General features: G+C 37.0%; 1 protein-coding gene across 1 annotated transcript in view; it reads left to right on the plus strand.

Annotated features, from left to right (window-relative positions):
* Window positions 1-22,079, plus strand: part of malrd1 (MAM and LDL receptor class A domain containing 1) — a 225,812-nt gene that overhangs the window by 156,018 nt on the left and 47,715 nt on the right. The window contains exons 26-27 of the mRNA XM_062984307.1: window positions 12,134-12,409; window positions 21,072-21,197. Coding sequence (XP_062840377.1) covers window positions 12,134-12,409; window positions 21,072-21,197 — 402 coding nt within the window. The remainder of the gene's footprint in view (window positions 1-12,133; window positions 12,410-21,071; window positions 21,198-22,079) is intronic.

Genomic DNA, 22,079 nt, shown 5'->3' on the forward strand with positions numbered 1-22,079 from the left:
CCCAAAATAGCAATGTGAGCTCACCTTCAAACCATGAACTCATAAAATTCAGGAGTTGGAAGAGACCACAAGGCCATGCAGTAATATACAATCAAAGCACTCCCAACAGATGACCATCCACTCTCTTTGAGACTAATTTTATAGGAGCTATGGGCAGGGAGCAGTGTAAAACACCAATAAATCTCTGTAACTTGGGCCGCATCTGCACTGCCATATAATCCAGTTTCAGAATACAGATTAACTGCATTGAACAGCATTATATGGCAGTGTAGACTCATATAATCCAGTTCAATACGGTTTAGTCTGCATTATATGGCAGTGTAGATGGGACCTTGGTGTGCATCTGCACTGTAGAATCAATGCATTTTGCCACCACTTTAATTGCCACAGCTCAGTGCTATGGATTTGCATGGAGTTGTAGTTTTTACAAAGTCTTTAGCTCTCTCTGCTAAAGAGTGCTGGTATTCCAGTATTCTATTAACATTGAGCTGTGTCAGATAAAGTGGTGTCAACCTGCACCAGTGCTATAGTGTAGATGTACCCTTTGACTGACTGCTACTGCTAATGTTTAAAAACAGTCTGCCCCTGTTTTGTCCAGAGCTGCCCTCAACAGCTTAATCTATGCATGCTTAGAAGTAACCCCATGGAAACTCATGGAGCATACTCAAAGGTAAGTGTATATGAGATTAAAGCATGATATTCCTTCCCACTGTGGGAAAGACTTTCTTTATTGAATTCTCCAACCCAGGGGATATGATCATTCAGCTAAATGCCTCTATCTGCATGTGAATGAGGTAGCGTGTGGAAATTAGTCATCTATTTAACTATACAGGCTTAAGGAGGATATCTTTTGCATGGCTGGCAATAAGCAGATGGCAACAGCAACAGTTATGGCAAAATGAAAAATGAGAGCGGGTTTGAAAAATATGCTCATGAATAATTTGCTACCAGTTGTGCTGCTCTAATTATGACCTCCAGTTGCAAAATACGCATCCCTCTTCAGTGAATTGTTTAACACCATGTTTAAAACAATGCTTCTTTTGTCAATGGTGATAACAACACATCTAATGGGACATGAGCAGCACCCTTGAAATTCATGTAGTGCCGCTCAGTCCAACACTTATGGAAAATGGAAGGATCATGAAATAAAGGAATTGTAACTGCTACAGCCCAATGGGCCCAAATAGCATTGTATTTTGTATTGCTCTTGTTCTGGACCAGGAGCTTGTCACCATGGTCATTAACTATCACTGGCCAATACATATTTTGGTACCTCAAATGTTAAACCTGTTTCTGGATATAATTGACTCACTGATTCCAAAAATTGCACCCATTTCCCCCTTTTTGAGATACAGAACATATGCCATATACAGTCTTTATCTAGTGGCCTATAGAAAATCATAAACAGAGAAGACACTAAAATTCACAAACATGTGGACAATTTCAACAGAAAGGAGGAAACCATTAAAATGAACAAAATCTGGCTACCAGTATTTAAAAAACTCTAAAATCAGAACAGTACATAAAGAACAGCACCCTGAAAATAGAGGAATTACAGACATGAATCAATCAGGAGCAGCTAACACCTCAGAAAAAAGGATTCCCCCAGGCAGGAATGAAGCTTGCAAGGCCATTAATGCTAATCAAGTTGATTAATTACAACATCCGCACTGGCCTCCAACAGACAAGAGTTCTTTCTCCCACCCTGGACCTTCCACAGATATCTAAACCTCCTTTGCTTAGTTTTCCAATATACCTCACAACCTCTGAGGATGCCTGCCATAGATGTGGGCGAAACATCAGAAGAGAATGCTTCTGGAACATGGCCATACAGCCCAGAAAATGCACAACAACCTAGTGATCTAGAGCTGATGCAATCTATCTTGTTCAATTTTTCCAATGCCCCAAATAACCCTAGGAACAGAACTAAAAAACAAGATAAAAAGAGGATTTTGTTGGGCTGTGTATCAGTCCTATATATGTTGAAGACAAACCAAAATATAAGGTATAAGCCAACCTAAGTTAGTTGAATTAAATGCTGTGATTTCATGATATGTTCAGCTCAACCTGAGAAGAGACTTTCTGCCCTAAAAGAAGAGATATTTTAAATGTCCATTCTGTTAGTCTTGTGAATACATGTTTTACTGGATCCCTATATCTTTTGGCTCAAATTGCTTTGAAAATGGCCTGTTATTGTTGTCGTTTTGTTAGAGTTGAGGGGACTGACAACCGATGCTGCTTCAGTCACTATTTGGTCCACCTGACAACAGAAATACAGTGCCACAAAAACATCAATAAAAATCACGAGTTGACGGTCTATTATGTTGAAATGCTTTTGAATTATGGATGTACCATTGCAGCTGTTCCTTAGCAAGCATGAAAATCCCAACATCACCTGAATATACTTCTAATAACAAATAGGCTCACACTGTGCAAACACAGAAGTTATGTTAAATATATGTCCTTTTAAAAAGGTAATGTAGACTGTCCATTGATCTGGATCCATTCCTTCATAATATTTGATCTGTTCTTTATTCCAGTGTATTATCACTGTACCTAGGCTGCCGTAGCTATCATGATTGAGCTATGGACATGACACCTCATAAAAACTCAGTAATTGAAACATGAAGACTTTCCAATGGCTCGGTGCTTATTAGGAATTTAATTTGATTCATTCATTTTTAAAACAAGAAGCAAGGAGCTGCAGTTGATTCAATACTATTAGATGGTGAAAGGAGTTGTTCCTTTCTAATGAAAGGTGACTTTACTTTTTATTTTATAAGTTAAAAAGAAGCTTTTTCAGCTTCTAGCTTTACATATACTATATCTCTGTACATTTTACAAGTAGCCCTCCCTCCCTTCCTCCCTCCCTTCCTTCCACAGTTGGTTTCACAACTTCGCAATGCAAGATAAAGAAATAATACAAGAACTTGTTGTCATGCTTTTCCGTTAATGTTCTCTTCCCTTCATGTATTATTTTCTTTCCCTTCTCTTTCTGCGTTATTACTTCTCCAGCCTTACTTTAATTACTTTAGGTTTCCCAGGGCAACGTGTTCTAAATGGAAGCAATCACAATTTAGCCGGTTGGTAGCTCTAAGCAATAAAACATTATGAGCTCCTTAAGTTCACCAGAGGTTTGTATTTGTTCTTAAACAGTAAGCCCTCAACAGACAAGAGAATTCTACTAGACTCCAGAATATTTGTAACAAAACGTGTTCACATGCTTCTCCAGGAAGTGATTCCCTTTTTTTGTCAACTGCAAAACCTGAGTGATGCTCTCTCTCACTCCCAATAAATATCTTGTCTTTAACATACAGTACAAGCAGTCCCCAAGTTACAAACATCTGTCTTACAAACAACTCATAGTTAAGAACTGGGGTAAGAGAACAAACCTGCCCCTAGGAAGATAAATTCCCTTTTGGAAGAGTTATATTGAGGAAAAGGTGTCTCCACTGAAGCTTTATCACCAATCCTTGTTTCCACAATAAGCCAAAATTTTCAAAATCCAGTTATTACAGGGACAGAAAATGAGGTGAAATGTTCTGAAAAAGGGCACTAAATATTTTCATGCCTTGGGGACTGCCTATATTTCGGAATAGGACCCTGTTATGGATTGGCTAAGATGTGCTTTAAAAATGTATGTAGTAAACATCATTTCATATGACGACAACTAATATATTCATTGACAGTTGTTTGGATTTTAGTTCTCTCTTGAACATATACTTTCTTTAAATTTGGAGATTTGGGGTCACTTTAAAAAATAGATACTATTGAATGCACTTAGTTTGAAACAGTCCTCAGAGCCTTATTTCCTTTGATGGTTAAGTCACAAACTTGGAAATCCTGGATTTATTTTTTTACTTTTTTTATCTTCACTGAAACTTCTGCAGTACCCCTCCTTTACTTGTCTGTCTGTCTGTTTCTCATCGTCCATCTACTTCCTTATTCCTGTAATGTATGCACTGCACTGCCCTGCTGGAAAAAAGCCCTCTATCAGATAAGCTCTGGCAGGTTTGTCTTGTTGAGGTGGTTGCAACAGTAAAAACACTTGGACCTATCTTGGTCTAGCCATCATTTAAATTTCTCACAAAGCCCCTAGCATGGTGTTCCTCTAATGCCAACTAGTCCTAACTGGCCAGAATGGCTCAGAAATAGTTTTCAGGGATAGGGCAAGCTTTATCAGTGGGCCCTGACAAAATATTGTGCCCTTAACAGATGCCTAGAGGAACCGGGTGGTGATGCTGGACATTAGTTATTTACAATTCATTGCAACAGATTGGGGGCAAATAGATTTGAATTTGGATTTCTGCTCTTACAGTTCTAATAGGAGGCAATCAAAACTGGGTAGTCGATATATTGCACACACACACACACACACACACACACACTCTTTATAGTTTTATTCCACACTATTGTTTTACTTCCCAGTTTCCAAAGGAAGCAAATTTGTGTAGACCAATCCAAAGAGCTATGAATCTAGATTAAGGTCTGAATGCCTAACAGTCCAGCCTGGTCCTCTTGGCATTTAAGTTGGCCTGTCAAGCTTGATTAAAATCTGTTTGTTCCAGTGCAGTGTAACTTATCACAAAGGCAACTTTGTTTTTCAGCTTTGCAATCTGGTGGCAGATAGCTTTTCAGAATTCAGTGTATCAAGAGCAGCAGGACTGTCTCCTAAACATTTTGAGTTACTCCATGAGTCAGGAAGTCTATCCTGTCTCATCAGAATCAAATGTTTCAAGAGCAGATGTTCTCATGAGCAGATTAGAACTAGATTACATATTTCTTTATAGATCAAATACAAGACCTTGGCCACTGAATTATAAGCATCTGTAGTCAGTTTAATGTTTTGGTGAACACTCGTGATAATTCACAAGCCTGTCAGGAAGCTCGTGGGCTCTAAAAGTTTGACTTTGTAAATGTAGCTATAATCAGTCAAGTATGATACTTGTCCTTGCAGAAACCACTTCTTTTAGCAGATGAAAGGACAGGTAGAATGCTAATGCTGTGACAATGAGTTTGAACTAACTGGCCTGATATTGATCTACTCAGTCTTCTTGAAATAGCATTGTGCTTTGCGAAATATGGTTTTCATAACTTTTAACCTATGTAGACACAAACTAAATATGATTTAAAATGCCATCAAGATCTAGTAAATAAATGAACATCCTGCATTTTTTTTAAATTACGTTCCTTGTTACACACATACATAGGAGCTAATGAACAGAGGATTAACTCTTTGAGGTTTCTACCAACAACAAAGGTAAATGCTTTAATTTAGTTTACTCTTGACAACCTAAAGATTTTTCCAGATGTATCAGAGACTTGAGACATTCAATGTTGCCTTCCTAAAAAAGGGGCAGTTAACCTTGCAAAGGACATAGTTTGCTGGATCTCAGTGAAAGTTACTTTACTGCTGTAAATGGATTTGAAAATATATTTTCTGATTCTTCCTGTCTTGTTGTCGCAGTCCACCCATGACCAAGACATGGAGTACCCTTAGGGCGCTTCCACACAGGGGAAAAACCCATGATGAAGCCAGTTTTAAAAGCCCACTTTGGCATGGGTTTTTTTGTCCCCCCCCCAAAAAAAACCCGGGGATTTCTTGGGAGTGTCTAGGAGGGCACCCAGAAACCACCCCCCAAAAAGCCCTTAAATTTTTTTTAAAAAAATTACCAGGCGGCCATTAAACTGTTCTGGCACTCCTCCTGGCATGTAGAAATAGTAATTTTGCTCCCCCCCCCTCGGTCTCCTTGTCCATCATTTCTACATGCCAGAACTGCTGGAGCAGCTTAATAGTTAGCCGGTAAGTTGTTGTTTTTTAATTTTAGGGGCTTTTAGGGAAGTGTCAGGGGAGGGGGTAAATGCCATCTCTCACCTTTGGCTCCAGGAGTACCTGATAGTCACTCCGCGCAGGACCAATACCCCATTAAACCTGGGCCTTTCAGGAAGGACCAGATCTAATGCCAAATAAAGGTTTACCTGCTTTCTCCCAGATTAATCCACTTTTACCAGAGGTGTCGCTTGGATGCCTCCGGTAAAAGCCCAACAGACTGCACATTTTGGGGCCTGTATGGAAGGGCTCTTAATCCGCATTTATAGTCTTCCAGATCAGGGGTCCCAAACTAAGGCCCATGGCCCTCCAAGGTCATTCACCTAGCCCCAGCCCTAAACTTTAGACTTAGGGATGCCCTAAGTCAGAAACGACCTGAAGACACACAACAATAGCAATCCTAATTAACTTGACTGTCTCATCAGCCAAATGCAGGCCCATACTTTCCTTTGAAGTACTGATAAGCTTATGTTGGCTAAAATTGTTCTTTATTTTAAATATTGTATTGTTCTTTCTTTTCTTTTCTTTTTTGCACTACGAATAAGATATATGCATAGGAATTTGCTGTTTTCATTCTATAGTCCGGCCCCCAACAGTCTGCGGGACCATGAACTGGCCCTCTGTTTAAAAGATTTGAGAACCCCTTCTCCAGATCAACTTAACTGAAAACAAAAGTAACATCTGAGACAAAAAGCAGACCTGTAGTGCCATCAGTTTTCTTGTCCTGAATGATATTTATTCATAGCTTGGGGACTGCCTGTACATCTATGAGATTTCACCAAATACTTGCAAAATATGAATTAGATTTTCTTTTCTCATGTTATCATAGTAGCTATGAGAATAGCCAATATGGTATGGTGGTTTCATTGTTGAACTAGGTCAGTGGAAAACAAAATTCAAATGTTTGTTTAGCCATGAAAACCTAATGGGTGACTTTATCTAGTAGACATATTTTCCCGGTGCCGGAGGGAGCCATTGGCAAACGTCCTCTGAACAAATCATGCCCCAAAACCTCCCAGTGATAGGTTCACTATGTGGTTGCCACAAGTCAGAAATTACTTGAACATACAAAACAATGAGAATAAGTTGAGAAATCCATGGTTCAACATTCATCTCATCTCCAGTGTAGTGATCTTCAGCAGTATTCATTCAGTTTCAATTTCTTTTACCTGCTCTCATATAACCTGCCATCCATTGTGTGGTAGAAGTACTGTAAAGATTGTTGAAATAATACCCAGTCTCTCAGGATTATGAGAAAAGTTGTTTTTTCCCCATTGCTTTTCATACTTAGCATGTGAGAACGTGTGTGTCAGAATAAGATTTCAGTATGGAATAATTATTGTGCTTCCCAACTCCAGTTCATATCTTGGGCAGAGAAATTTTGCCCACTGCTTTAAACTCTCAAAAATACTTTTTCAGTTACAATGAGGGTGATGGTGGTGGATCTCCACATCATCCTTATTGTCATCATTACTATCACATTTGGCTGTGGGAATTGTTTGAGTACATAGATGAAAACACAAATAAAAGGAAACCATGACATAGGCACAATAATCACATGACTGCAGTCACTTTTGGAGGTCCATTAAAAACAGAGAACATCTTGAAAGGAGAAAGTGAATTGGATTATATTGTAACATTATCTTTTGTTTCTCTATAGAAGATTACTGTTCTTGGAAGTTTGCCTAGAAATGAATCCCAGCAATAATGAGAAGCTATTGGGCTCTACTAAGTGCAGATAGGGATGTCTTCTTTAGTAGTCACTCAGCTATCTGTTTCTAACCTGGAGGGTTGTATTTAACAGGATGTAATTTACCTGTGTAGATAAGGTACTTAGGGTCAGCTTAGTCTTCAATAGCATGCCAACCTCGATCGTGACTTCATTGCTTTGGTTACCAGTGAAGGCATAAATTGACAGAGAAATATGCCAATGAGGAGTTCAACTTACTTTGATCAGTGGTTGCCTCCAGTTCCCACAGTCCAAGTCAATTTTTTTGCATTTGTACTTACAGTATAATTCTTCATAATGTCTTGTTAAAAGGTAGAAAAGGAAGTTCATGCAATATAATTTCCACTGTTTATTTCTTTTTTCTGAAACATAACATCAAACTCTCTATAAAATATGCTTAACATATACTATTGTCCAAAAACTTATGAAACTGGTCTGGTGCCTGATGTGCTTTGAGCATAACCTATTATTTGGGGATCATATGACTCGTTACAAGAAAACAACTCCATAGATATATTTTTCTATATTTTTATGTTCATAAGCCCTTCAGGACCAGCATTTCAATAAATGTGTATACATCTGTTCAAGTGTTTTGATTATTGTCAAAGCTCCTGGGTAAGAAAAGGTTTAAGAATGCAATGACATTTAAGAGACATACAAACCAGAAATTGGAACTAAGGTGTTGATATTCCTTTATGTGACATTGCATTAAAAATAGTACATAATCCAAAGTACTATTTTTCCCAAGAAATATAAGTTTGAGGGCATTTTTAAAGAAACAATATATTGTATTTACTCGAGTTTAATGCACACATTTTGGGCTAAATTGCTTAGCCAAAAGTGAGGTGTGCATTACAACCAATGGTGTACTTACACTCAAGTAAATACAGTTGGAGATACTGTTTTCATCTGCTATGTGGTTCACGCCATTGTCACCTGCCTTACCTAGAGCTTTCCAGCCCTTGGTAGAGCACAAGAGACAGCAATTAGTGTAGGAGGGAGGGAGAGGCACAAAGAGGGATGGGATGCTCCCTTGTGTAGACACCTATAGAGTAAGAGAGGAAAAGGAAGAAAGAAAAAAATGGATGGAAAGAGGTCCCCTCTTATCTTTTCTCCATACCATCCACACAGTTTTACAGTTTGAGGATTTTGTGCCCTCATCTTTTGGGCAACATGGTTTGAACCTGGAAATAACAATCATACCATACTCCAACTATGGTAGCTAAGTATTTTACTGTTTTTCTTGACGCTGCTTAGATGGAGCCTTTTTGGACTCACTTAAGGATGCTATAGTCATCTATATATCACCCCTCCTCAATATTAGGCATCTACAAGTATTATATTCACACTGGGAGAGTGTGGGTCAGGTTTGGTTATGCTCATTGTTATTCAAATATCGTATGAGTTTCTTTTTTTTGAGGTTGTTGGGTTGATATTTTTATTGGGTTAATATACATTGTTTGATGTCTGAAGTCATGAACAGAGATTTATGTTGCACCCCTAGGCTGTATAGGTACCTCAAAACCACACTGGAGCCCCAGAATATAAGAAAACAAGAGGTTTGTTGAAGGTTATAATTAAGCACAAACAAATAAAGTTCAGAGTCAATAAAATGCGTTTAAATCCACAAGAGCAATGTACTTGAAAATCTTAAAGCAAGAGTCTAAGAAAGTCACTCAGAAACTATAGTCCAAACCAGATATCGAACTCAGTCCCACAAAAGGCATCAAGAATAGTCCAAACAAGATTCAATTCCAAGGCATGAGACAAACTGGAACTACAGGAAAACAAGACTAGATTGCAGGATCAAACTCCAAGATAATCCAAGGTAATAGAAATCCAGGCAGCAAAGTTACTGGAACAATCAACTGGATTCAAAGGCAACACAAGGCTGGGACTTGAAGCAAAATCCACGGCTACAAGAATGTACAGTAACACGGAGCAAAGATCTTTCTCTCTAGAATTGCAATGCGACCACCTCTGCTGTGGCAGAGAAGAACCAGGCATTTAAGGAAAATCCAAGGTCTTTCTTCCATGAGAAACTCTTTCTCTCATGAGAAAACTATTCATTAGAGTTTCAAAAGCAGTCGTTTACTTCTCCACAAACATTCTTGTTTCCTCCTTTGATGAGTTATCGTTCCCCTTCTGTCAAACTCATTATCGTCCTCTAAACTAGAATGCCCATCTGGCACCTGGACATCTGGCCATGACTGCTGAGAGGAATGCGGTTCGCAATTCCTGCTTGCAACCATTCGGTCTCTGGTCCCAGAATCCACTGGGACAAACTCTGGCTGCATGTCAGGCCCAAACCCAGAGTCCTCTGGCAAGACAGGTGCAGGGACAATTACTGGCTAAATAGGCCCAATCCCAGGCTCAGGCTGAGCTACAACAATTTAGTCCAGCTTCTCTTTCAGTTCTTTCCTCCCCCTCCCTTTTTTTTTTACTTATATCAAGCTGCTCATGAAATATTTTGATCTCTGCATCTTTCCTCTGAATATTAGCAGAGGATAAGAAACAATGCTTTAAAAAAATCATGCATCCACAATGTAAAGTGGTAAACTGAAATGCCAAAAAATTGAATCCTTATAAAACAATATTTTAACATAGATGTACGGTAATTAAGGTAGTGTTACTTTCCTTCTAAATTTCCTATGTCTTGATTCAAGCAAACTGTGATTAATTTATGTTGTTTAGTATCCCCACTATGGCTAGATTATGGCTACTGTAATCTAAATTCAAAACATAATCATCTATTGAAAATTATGGAGGAAATCAAATGATGAAAGTGTTCTGAGAGCCAGGTTCAAAATCCATATTACTGGCAAAAAAAAAAATTCATCTCAGGCCAATGATTTTCTCTAGATTGACTTCTCCTTTCAGTTGTCATGAGGATAAAATTGAAGGGAAAGCACTATTTTCCCCTGAGGTTCTTGGAAGAAAGATTATGCAAAATGTAATTTGTAAAACGATATTGCAGCTCTTTCAAAAGAAAGCTATCCCTGCCAGTTTGCCATTTCATAATGCAGAGAATTTTATTGCATTTTCCCTAAATGCTAAGCTATTTTCTGCATTAAAGAATGGCAAATTGATCACCATACCACACTAAATACCTGTCTTTGGATGGAAAATTCCGATTCTGAAGGAAACTTGAGGTGTTCATTATCGAATGAAGGTAATGATTTGCAGAGGTGTAATTAGAAAGGAAGGAAAGAAGAAAATATTTATTGCCTCGCTTTTTGGGACGGAATTCTAATAAATGAACTGACAACCTCATTCATCCCTTGCAATGAAACATGTTATTGTCCTAATATTGTCTAAACTGAAATGTGTCATTTGTATTAGCGATAAATGTTTATTCCTTCCTTAGTGCTCATAAAACCAAATTATACCACAGCACGTATCTGGGTCAGCCTAAAAAGGTATAACAAATTCAACCCAATATTTAATGCTGCAAGAAATACTGAGTCATTAACGTTAATGAAATAGTATAATGAAAAGTGCAAGCAATAAAATGAGTCTTTATTCTATTAATTGTTTACTAGCTGACAACTCAACACCACTTTGTCGGAAGGACATCTCAAATGTTCTGTATGCCTAGAATATTGCTACTGATTTCTAAGGGTTTAGATTTAGACCAAATTAATGGTGGGAAGGATTTGATCAACTATCAAATATTTTTCTGTCAGCCTTTAGGACCACTGCTTTTTGCCCTTATTTATATTGGCCTCTTAGTCCTAAACACATTTATTTTGATGCAGTAATTGATTTCTTCTTGAAGGGAGAAAATGATCCTAATAAGGTTTGGAAATAAGGTTTGAATCATAGCCTTCATCCTTATGTAAGCTGGCCCCTGTTAAATTCCTCTTCAAATGTGTAGAATGTCAAAAAGGCATAAATACTTAGGTCCTAATTCTGCCAAAGATTTAAGCACTTTCATTGGTCAAGGTAATGAGTCTCTCTTTTCCTTCTTTCCCAGAAGAAAGGAATGACACAATGACTTGCTGTGACTATAAAATGAATTTAGATTGCAGTCCCATGCCATTACCTGACAAAGGTCTTATTTCTGAGAGAATTCAAATGTAAACTAAAAGAACTGATCCTCTTCTTTAAGAATAATACCACTAATGCATGTTACAGAACAGCACTGGAAAATAAATAGTTATGACTCATTAAGTGGAAAGATTGCCTTCCACTTTAAAGAGCATTTTTGTTTCTTTAGGAAGTCATGTCAAATTATGTGTCCAAAGCATGATAGCCTCAATTTTACCATGTTGGCTTCTAAAGAGAGTTCAGGCTTAATTTGCTTTGGGACCCATTTATTTATGTTTCTGGTAGTCCATGTTATCCGTAGAAACATCCCCTAGCACCAACTATTAATACTGAACAATAATATGGATAGTATAAAGTCTCAGAGGTTAACGTTTATAGCACTGTAAGATTACGACTGAAGAGTTCCCCAAAACTTTCTAAAAGTAATACCAAAAAAAGGCACATCAAATTATATGATAAGGATGTTTCGTTGGTTGGTAATTCTAATCCTATACTGAAATTGTCTCCTTCTTGTATCCTTCCAGGACCAATTACATCACAGCCTCCAACCTGTAGCAGTGACCAGTTCACTTGCATATATGTTAAGCAGTGTGTGCCTCTTTCTTCAAAATGCAACCTGGTAGAAGATTGTGCTGATGGGAGTGATGAAATAGCATGCCCTACAGAAAAACCTAACACAGATTCCCCAAGCCTTTGCAAGGAAACAGAATTCAAGTGTGCGAACCACTCATGTATCCCATCACTCTTGAGATGTGATGGTGTGGCTGACTGTAGGTTCAGTGAAGATGAAGCCAATTGTCGTAAGTAATGTGCTCTTATGCTGCTCAACTTGCACTATTTTTCATTTGGGTCCAAAATAATTGTAGATCTGAATAGGCAAGCTGACCTATTCCAAAGTAATTCATAATACAACTCCCACAAAGCCCAACTGACATGGGCAATGATAAAGGAATATGGAATTACCACCACATCAGACGGGGTGATTTTAGTGTCCTAGGACACTTCCACCCCACCTGGAGGACTGACGGGCTCACTGCCCATCAGATGATGCAAGGGAGCTTCCTATGGAAGCCCTGCCCTCAACCAGGGTGAAAACATCACCAGGCGCTTCCCAAGCAACATGGGAGGCCAACATGAGAGTCAACACAGAGCCTCCTTGCAATGGCAACACTTTCCCCATGTCATAGAGAAAACATTGCTGAGAAGGAGCTGTGCATGGGGTGACAGATTTGCCCCGCTGCTCCCTCTTTCCTTCCCAGAAGTCCAGCGGAGTGGGACACTTCACCAGAGTTTTATGATTAGGTCATTTAGATATCTGAAACAGTTCATCTCAATCTATCTGATGGTAGAATGGCAATTTCTTCCTAATGTGACAGCATCTATTGCCATATTTATGCCCATTAGTTTCAATTGTTTCTTTCTTTCTTTGTCAGGAGCCAGCAGCCAGTGGCTCATAAATTGGTATCAGCCCATGGACCACCACTTTTAAGTAGCACTGCTCTAAAATGTGGAAATTCCATGTTTTGAATATTATGATAACAGAAATCATGTTTATTTTAATCTTTTATAAAGCAAATACAGTTTCACATGGGGGGATTTTCATATTTCATGGATAAGTATCAAAGTCAAGGATCAAAGGTCTTTTAAAATCTTAAAGGCTGGAATATGTTACTTTTATCTGTAAATTGTTCTATAGCCAATGTAGAGAGATGAAGAATGACAAGGATTACAGTCCAGAAACATTTGTAGATGCATGTGGTGCTTGCCCTGCTTTGAGTCATTTATACTCAATATCGCTTCTATAGTTTAAATAATTATAGCATGTGTAAATATCAGTCATTGGCTGATGGAAGTTTTGAAATAAGAGAAACTTCATGAGCATCCTGGTTACCAGAAAAGTCCCAATGGAGGCATATAAGGCATCTAGAAGGGTTAATTGACGTGTCGATAATTTTTCTTTGGAATATTGGCCTGAACTAAATATATTTTAAGCATCCCATTCATAATTGACAACTACTTTGTTATGGTAATGCAGAAGTAGATGTTTTGTGTGGAAGACTGTGAACTCCATTCAGTTTTTCCACTTATATAATACATTCCTGGACTTGTCATTCTTTAATTTCAAGTGTATGCATTTTGCACTAGTTGCCGTTTAATGACTTTAGTAAAAAAATTCGGTGCTCTTGGAGGTCTATCATCCATATGGTCACTAAAAGTCGAAGCTGATTTGAAAGCAAATAACATCATCACTAGCACTACTAATAAAAACTTGGGCAATATTTTGAAAGTTTGTGATAATTATATTTCTATATAAATTTCAAATTCATATGATAAATCCTCGTGAGATTTTTTAAAGTGTTAAGAAATCTGCTCAAACTAGAAAGGCATGTGATTAAAACAAATGCACATTGTTTCCCTTTCTGTTAGATTCCCCTAGACAGCTATTACAAGTTGCCAAGATTCTTTTTTTGGGATTTCATCCCCAAAACCTATTAACTAAAACTCTTTTCATAGAGAAAAAGTTAGATTGTGGGTAGAGATAATCTGTAAAGGCCATACAAATTCACAATGAAAAAATGAAGCATTTTTGGCCATTCATCTCTTTGAAAACCCTCATCTCTGCCATTACTGCCACAAGAAAATTCTTGCAATGTAAGATTTAAAGATTTGGGTAAACAGGAGGTTTTCTGCAGTACTATAAAAAAAGCTTGATAGTAGGGCATATATATTAGTGTTGCATTATAGCTATTAACATAGAGGATTTATTTCCTGTTTCGACTTGCAGAAGCATAAAATTACTGTTTATTGTTACAGATGCTGTACTTAGCCAGCCCTTCTGCTATTCTCAGTTCTACCAAAGAAAATCTAATCTCATTTTAAAAAGAAAATGGGCATAATTTAAAATAAAAAATAGTTTAAAAAAAGAAGACAGATCTTAATGTTCATCTGCATTGCTCATATGCACCATCAGAGTGTTGCTGAGTTGCTTGCGGCTATGTGCGAGAAATTATTTTTTGGTCTTTCAGTCTGCCTTTAAAAGGATCCAGATTGTATCCCTATAAACCTTTAAAGACAGACAAAATGTTAAGGGATAAATTTTTTACTGTACTGAGATATTTCCTTCCTTGTGGTACAAATAGGAGAAGCAGCACCTGTAAAAACTTCATTAACATTTACGATCCTCCATATATTTAATATCAGCATCATGAAACATTCATAAGCTGGTGTTAATTGTCCCTTACAAAAGTCAGTTTTAACTATCAGAAACCCTGGGCCGCATGCAATATTCATTAACTGCAAAGCAGTAAATGCAACTTAAGAAAAAGGATAAACATTAAAATGGTTGAAGAACTCCAAGAGTTATAGTTAAGTCTTTGCCTAAAGCTTAACTATATGCAGAGAATAATAAATACATGGGTCTCAATCTTGAAGAATCTCTCACTCTTAAGAGCTACAGTGACAGAATGAGGTGCTGAATTCATTGCCAGCAATCTGTGTTTCTTTACATAGAAAAAGTTGTATCAGATGTGCCCAGAGCTGAGAAATCTACTTTAAAAAGCATTTAGTTGGTGCACTTAGTGTTCCAAGGCCCAGAAAAAGTGTATACAGTAGTTGCTAATACTACCATTTTAAAAAGTTAACTTTTACAGTCTCTTTTCACAAAAGCACCTGAAATAGTTTATTTGTAGTTATCTTTTTTTTAAAGTCAGAAGACTGCAAGCCTGTGGTATAAAGCACATCTAACTAGCCTAAGTTAACATTCAAAAATGAATGCAAACACAAGACAGAATAACAAAATATACTGTATTTCTTTGATTCTAAGACCTGCTTTCCCTCCATATAAAAATCTCTAAAAATAAGGTGCATATTTCCTGTTGGTGGTACTGAAATTAATGTGTGCCTTATAATCGATGGCATCTTAGAATGAAATAAATACAGTATATTCACAGGAGAATGGTGTTCCAGTATCTACACACCTATATATCTGCAAATTTGCATTTTATTTAAAAAGCAAGACACTATATAGAAAGGGGTGTCAATAAAGTATTGCCAAAATAACATCTGCAGAGCTACTATCCTTTGGTGAAATGGTGAAAAACAAAACAGTGGCAAATTAGTTTATGCATATTTGCTCAAAAGTAGAAAAGGACTGGATTGCTGAAGAGTAAGCATATACAAGAGTAAGCAAATATAGAAAGCACCAAAGATCCATACTTTCTGTGTGCTAGCAATCCTCTTTCACACTCCCAGAGAAAAATACTCTTTTCCAGGCCTATTCTCATGTGTGTGTTCCACAGCCACAAGAGGAAAGCAACAATGGATAATTGTTAAGTAAAAATGTAACTGAGTTATGCCTACATTTTGGGGAGAGGGAACTAATTGCTAATAAGTCATGTCATGTATTCAGTCATCTCTTAGTTCTGTGTGGGCGGTGGAGTGGTTGGTAGTAACCATGTGGATTTCTTTGTAGTAGCCATCCTTGTCTCATCGTATGAACAGCAAGTTAAGATATGATGCAGTTAGGCCTCCATATCCATGGATTTTTCTTCCAATGATTCAGTCCTTGATTCTACTATTTTAAATAAAAGACACCATTTTACTACACCATTGTATCTAATAGAACTTAAGCATCCAAAGATTTTGGAAGGACTCTGGAAGTGAACCCTAGTGGATACCAAGGGCTTACTGTATTATTGTTGTACATATAACCCCTTATTATTTATTATATGCCAATTTTCTCTGCTGAAGGGGGACAGTTGCACAGAACCTACATGTTTCAGTTGGTTCCAATGATATTGACAATTATGAGGTAAAAGATTCCTAATTTCAGAGGTAGATCACATCAAATGTGACGGGATTAACATGGCATTTTAACAAAGAATATACTAACATGTCACAAGCCCAAACTTTTACTATGCTGTAAACTTTCATGGTCTACTCTAATTGTTATTTTGCCATGTTCTGGTCTTTAAGATGCTGCAAAACTCTTCATGGTTCTTCCTGCGACAAACTAGCATGGTGATATCTCTGGAGTATAAATGAAAAATTCCAAAATTCATGCTGACTGAACTAGTGGAAATAAATGGAAAAGTCAACCATTTTTGATAAAATTGAGCTAATTGAACTAATCCTATTCAGGGTTGAAGTACCCACACTAATAAAGTCAACATAATTAGTTTATGAAATTCTATAGTATGCTGTTAAGACCCTAAGTTCAGTCAAGTGAAAGGATCTTTGATTTGTCTATACTCTGTGTGGGATCTTTCTGAAAACTCTTTAAGATGTGACATTATGGAGTGACACATATTACGGGCAGAAGATTAAAAGATTATTAGTCACAAAGTTCATGCTCACTAATTATCTACAATAAGTTCACACACACACACACACACACACACACACATGTATATGACATTTTGCACATTAATTTGAATGCATGTTTTGTATGTAGAATATTAATTCTGGTTCCTTATGGTAAAAAGAGTAATTTTAAAAAGGATCATTGAAAGTCATATCTTCTGTGAGTCACTGTCTTGTCGTTTGGGAAATATGAAGGGTGAACTGGAGCTGGATTTATTTTCCAAATGGCTCTTTAACCGATTTTCCAAATGCCTATTACACTATAATAGAACTGGATTGATGGAAGCCCTGCCCAAATGTAGTGGTTTCAGTGCTGAGCTAGGACTTCAGGAGGCTAGGGTTCAAATCCCACTTCAGCCATAGAAAGCCACTGGGTGATTTTGGGCAAGTCAATCTCTTTCATCCACAGAGGAGGGCATTGGCAAATGTACAAATATGGTATAAAACCCCCACCATATATCAAAAACAACTTGGTGGCCCAGAGCAACAAAGCTGGAAGGAAGGGAGCACATGAATTCCATCCCCTTTTATCATCAGTCTCCACATGTGGGGAACAATCATCTAGAGAAGAAAGTCACTTTCACATGACTTTACAGGGTTCCAAAATATGTGGAGAACCTCTACAATTAGAGGAAGCCCCATTCTTCAAAAATCACTTTCACAAGAGGAGAGCTATGGTAGAAACAGATAAAGCTAGTATGCGTCTCTTTTCATGTGTTCGGTTATTCTGGACAGGACCAGAGTTGCCCTTTTCCACTCAGCAGTTGTAAACATGGATATTATCATGTACAAGCAGAACTCTCTACCTTTAAATAGTTCCCTATTCGTTTTTAAGAAGGTGGGAATCAGTATGCATAGGGCCTGGGAATTTAGGCAAATTTCAATCTTTATCATTTAAACTGGAGAGGTTTAAGTATGTGCTCAATTTTCCTTGAAAATGCTTTGCTTGGGTTTGATTTTACTAAATGATTTCCCTTATGTATTTGCTTCCATTGCTTTTGCATCACTGAAGTTACATGTAATCAAACATTGCACTGTTGCTAAAGTCTGGAATCCAATTGCTAGTCCCAGTGTTGGACTTCAACTCCTAGCATAGCCAATAAAGCACAGCTAGCTAGCAAAGCCAATGAAGAATGGAACTTTCAGTGTAAATATCTCCTACCTTTCAATTAGGCCAAAGTGTGTAAATTTTATACCAGAATTGTAATATATTTTCATCCAGAAGCAAAGTTTGAGTACTAAAATGAATGCAAAGATCACACTGTATGTGGTTTCAACAATTTATATTTGTCTCTATTGTGCTTGTTTTGAGTAGCTAATTGAATATTGGTTTTTCCCAGTTGTCCATATCCTTGCTCTTTTTAATAATTTTGTACTCAGAATGTAAAATTGCTTTTCAAAAAACAGAATTGATTAGAAGGAAAAGTCAGACTATTGGTTCTTGAGCAACAAGGATGAATAGAAATAATCTCAGACAATGCTAGACACTGTTTCATTAGTTAAAGTAAATCTTCTAATGAGTAGGTGTTGTGAGTTTCTGGAAGAATAAGCACAGCCATTCAGGTCACATCCCATAGATCAGTGATCCCATCATGAATTAGTTAGAGGCTAATACTTTCTCCCCCAAGATTATCCTTTAGAGTTCCTTGAGGTTAGGTGAGAGATTATAACTGAAATTTACAGCATGATGGTAATCTGCTTGAAAAATAGCGTATATTACAGGCACAGTATATTGTGTTTTCTGCTATAATGTATTGGGAGAGTATATTATTGGTACTCTGGTAACTATTCCATTTTATATGTATTGAATACCAAATAGCTTCAAGAGATTGTGCTTTACATTTATACAAATATTCAATTTTGTGATATTGTATGGCTTCAGGAGAATGCTTATGCTTTACATTTGTATAATACCAAATTTTCATCCAGTGATATAGCGTTAGTAGTACTAAATTAAATTCCTATGCTAAATTATAGTATATGTACCTCTTGTTTTGAAATCCAAGTTATTGTCTTATTTGTTTGGGTTCTTTCTTTCTACTTTTAAAAATGCTAAAAGCAGTTACACACAAAACAAATTAAGTAGATATCTTGTTGATCAACATAGACACTGTATCACACATGCAGAATGTTGTACCACCCCAATGCTTTTCAAGTAACCTGTTTGTTAAGATACTAAGAGATCCTGAGCATTCTCAAGATTCACAAATATGCACACATACACATTTCTTTGTTAAGCATCAAGTCTCCTTGTATATATGAAAGAGCCATGCCAAATCAAACTATATGCAGAGATCTTTCAAATCGGCTCATATTGTTTAATGGAGTTTGTTCATACATCATGAAGTGTGAGTCTAGCCATTGAACTAATAGAATGGTATGAATCAGACTTTAGTATTGTGTAGGGAAAGATTCTACAGTCTTGGTAATAGTATCATACCTACTGAGATTCGTGAGAAGAATTGTACCTTGCTGGAAGAGTATACAATACATACATACCTATGGGGTATTTTGTAGAGAAAAAGTGTGTACAAATGACAAGTACATTTTCAAATACAGACTATTAAAATGTGCACAGTGGAAGTACTTCATAAAATGCACACATTAATCAATGGGGAAATTGTGTAAAATGCATAACTGAATTGTATAATTGCAAACTTCCTAAACACACTCACAGTCTTGGAAAGCGAGACAAATTAAAATGGGAAGACAATGTATGTAGGATTTGGGAAATCATCATAAAATTTAGATTTGTCATATTTCTCCAAGGATCACACAGTTGTGGAGCATCTGTTGGGAATACATTTTCCACACATTCAGATTATGTATGGTTTCTAAGGGTGTGCAATCAACAAAAAAAATACTCATTACTAAATTGAGGGGGTGAATCATTGCTAAAGTGTTTCTAAAATATCATAAGGAGTCTGTGTCATAACTATAACAAAGTAACAGATTTTTTTTACTTTGTTGTTATGTAATTGCTCAAATGGGGAAGCTTCCAGAGCTCCTCTCTCCCTCATTTTTAGAGCTATGAAATTTGCTACAATTGTAGAATACATGTACCAGTGTTAACCCTCAACCCCAAAGTTTCATAATACTTTGGGACTATTGTCCAAGTCATTCCAGCACAGATAGTATCAGATGCAATTACTGAAAGGAGATTTCTTTTCTTTAAACTGGTGTACTTTAATTGAACCAGGTTTCCCAAACACAGAATGGTTTTGGAACACAAATGCTTTGAAACTGTTGTCCAAGTCACCCCAGCACAGATAGTATCAGATGCTGTAACTGAGAAGAGTTTTCCACCCACAGAATGGTTCTGGAAAAATAAAAAATAAAAACTTCTGCTCCTAGCAGTCACTCCTTAGCAGAATCAATAATAATTTAAATTATAGAAGTAAAATAAAATAAATCTAGAAGACTCCCTGAAGTCTGAATTCCTCCTAATAGCAGTCAGTCACTCAGTCCTCCTCATCACGAATCTAATGAAATAGATCCAATGTACAATGCTGATATGATGTTTTACACAGCCCTAATGGGTTTTTTCCATGTTTTTATTTGTTTTTTGGAAGCATTTTTACCCTTTTCTTCCTGAATTGCTTATGAAAAAAAAATGGGTTGCAAAGGGACTGGATTTTGCTCCAGTACTATATTGGTAGGATAACATTAGGAAGGATGGTGATGCCCCAGTTGTCCTTGGGTCATCAGTCAAATTAGTGTGTAGAATTAGCAATCCAGTCTTGCTTCTCTTTGCAGCCTGAATGTGGGAGCAACATGATGCAAAGAGATTGCTACAATTATATCTGATCACTCGTTGAAAATATGAATAGAAACCTCTCCCCTATCCCACAAACATAGAGGACGAGAGGGTTAATTATTCCTTGCCAAAATTAGAAAATTCAGTGGAGCATATTCAGAAACAAACTTTCTACACATTCATAGGAAGATGAAAACCCAAGGTGAATAGAAAAATGAGGAGAAACAAGAGCTCACTCCAAAGACCTGTGGTATATATAATGAATAATTAGCTATAAATCTTACTGGCATGTTGTCTCACTAAATAACAAAAACTTCTAACTTCTTTTTCTTTCTTTCGCTTAGCTATTAAAGATTGCTTCAATGGATCTTTGTTGTGTCCATCGACTAATAGCTGTATTCCAGTCTCCCAGCGTTGTGATGGAATTGTAGATTGCATTGATTTTGCTCCTGATGAATCTAGCTGTTCAGGTAGTCTGACCATTTAAATCAAATTTTCATTTACAATAAAGGGTACCGTTTTTATTTAGCAGGGACAAAATATAGAACATATGCAGGATTGGTGGTGACATAATTTGAATTTCTCCAGAAGATCGCACGCATGCACACACACACTGTTTTCACTGTCCAATATATTGGTCTTTTACCAGATTTTATATAGAAGATTCTTCCAGTGTGAAATGAAATTACACGTAATGCAAGTGGATCATGTCATATAAAACATTTTAAAATCACTTCTGTAATGGCTTGTCTGAATAGCATTCATCTTGTCTCAAGATTGAGTTGCAATTTGTAGATATCTCAATAGCATAAGGCATTGGTGGTGTCTCCCACTAATATTTTTTCTTCCATCCAACCCTGTTTGCTATAGCAAGATGCTCAGTAGGTACAATAAAGACAAAGGGGAAAAAGGAACAGATTACTAAAGGGTGACAAGGGCAGCAATAGGCGTAGCTGCCTTATCTTCCAGTTCAATGACAGATATCAAATTTTAGGGTTGTCTGGCTTGCAACTTGACAACTCCCATTAGTATTGTTTAATGTTATATTATATTTTATTTCTTTGCTGATTTGCAGAAAATGAGAAAGAGGCAAGAAGAGAAAAAAGTGTGGGAGTATATACAATATACTCACGGTTTGGGCACATAAATTAACATAAACTGATCAATTGGTATCAGTAACCATTTTAAAATTTAGGGGTTTTTTTTTAACTGTTCCTCCATCGATGACATGGAATTATTTCATCTGTGTGTATCTAGTAATTTTTCTGCTGTAATCATATACTGTATTGCAGTAAACTTTCATAGTTCTTTTATGATTACTCATCTATAAGTCCCCCCCCCCCAAAAAAGTC

The sequence above is a fragment of the Anolis carolinensis genome, chromosome 6 (genome assembly GCF_035594765.1).
Source record: "Anolis carolinensis isolate JA03-04 chromosome 6, rAnoCar3.1.pri, whole genome shotgun sequence".
NCBI classification, from domain to species: Eukaryota; Metazoa; Chordata; class Lepidosauria; order Squamata; family Dactyloidae; genus Anolis; species Anolis carolinensis.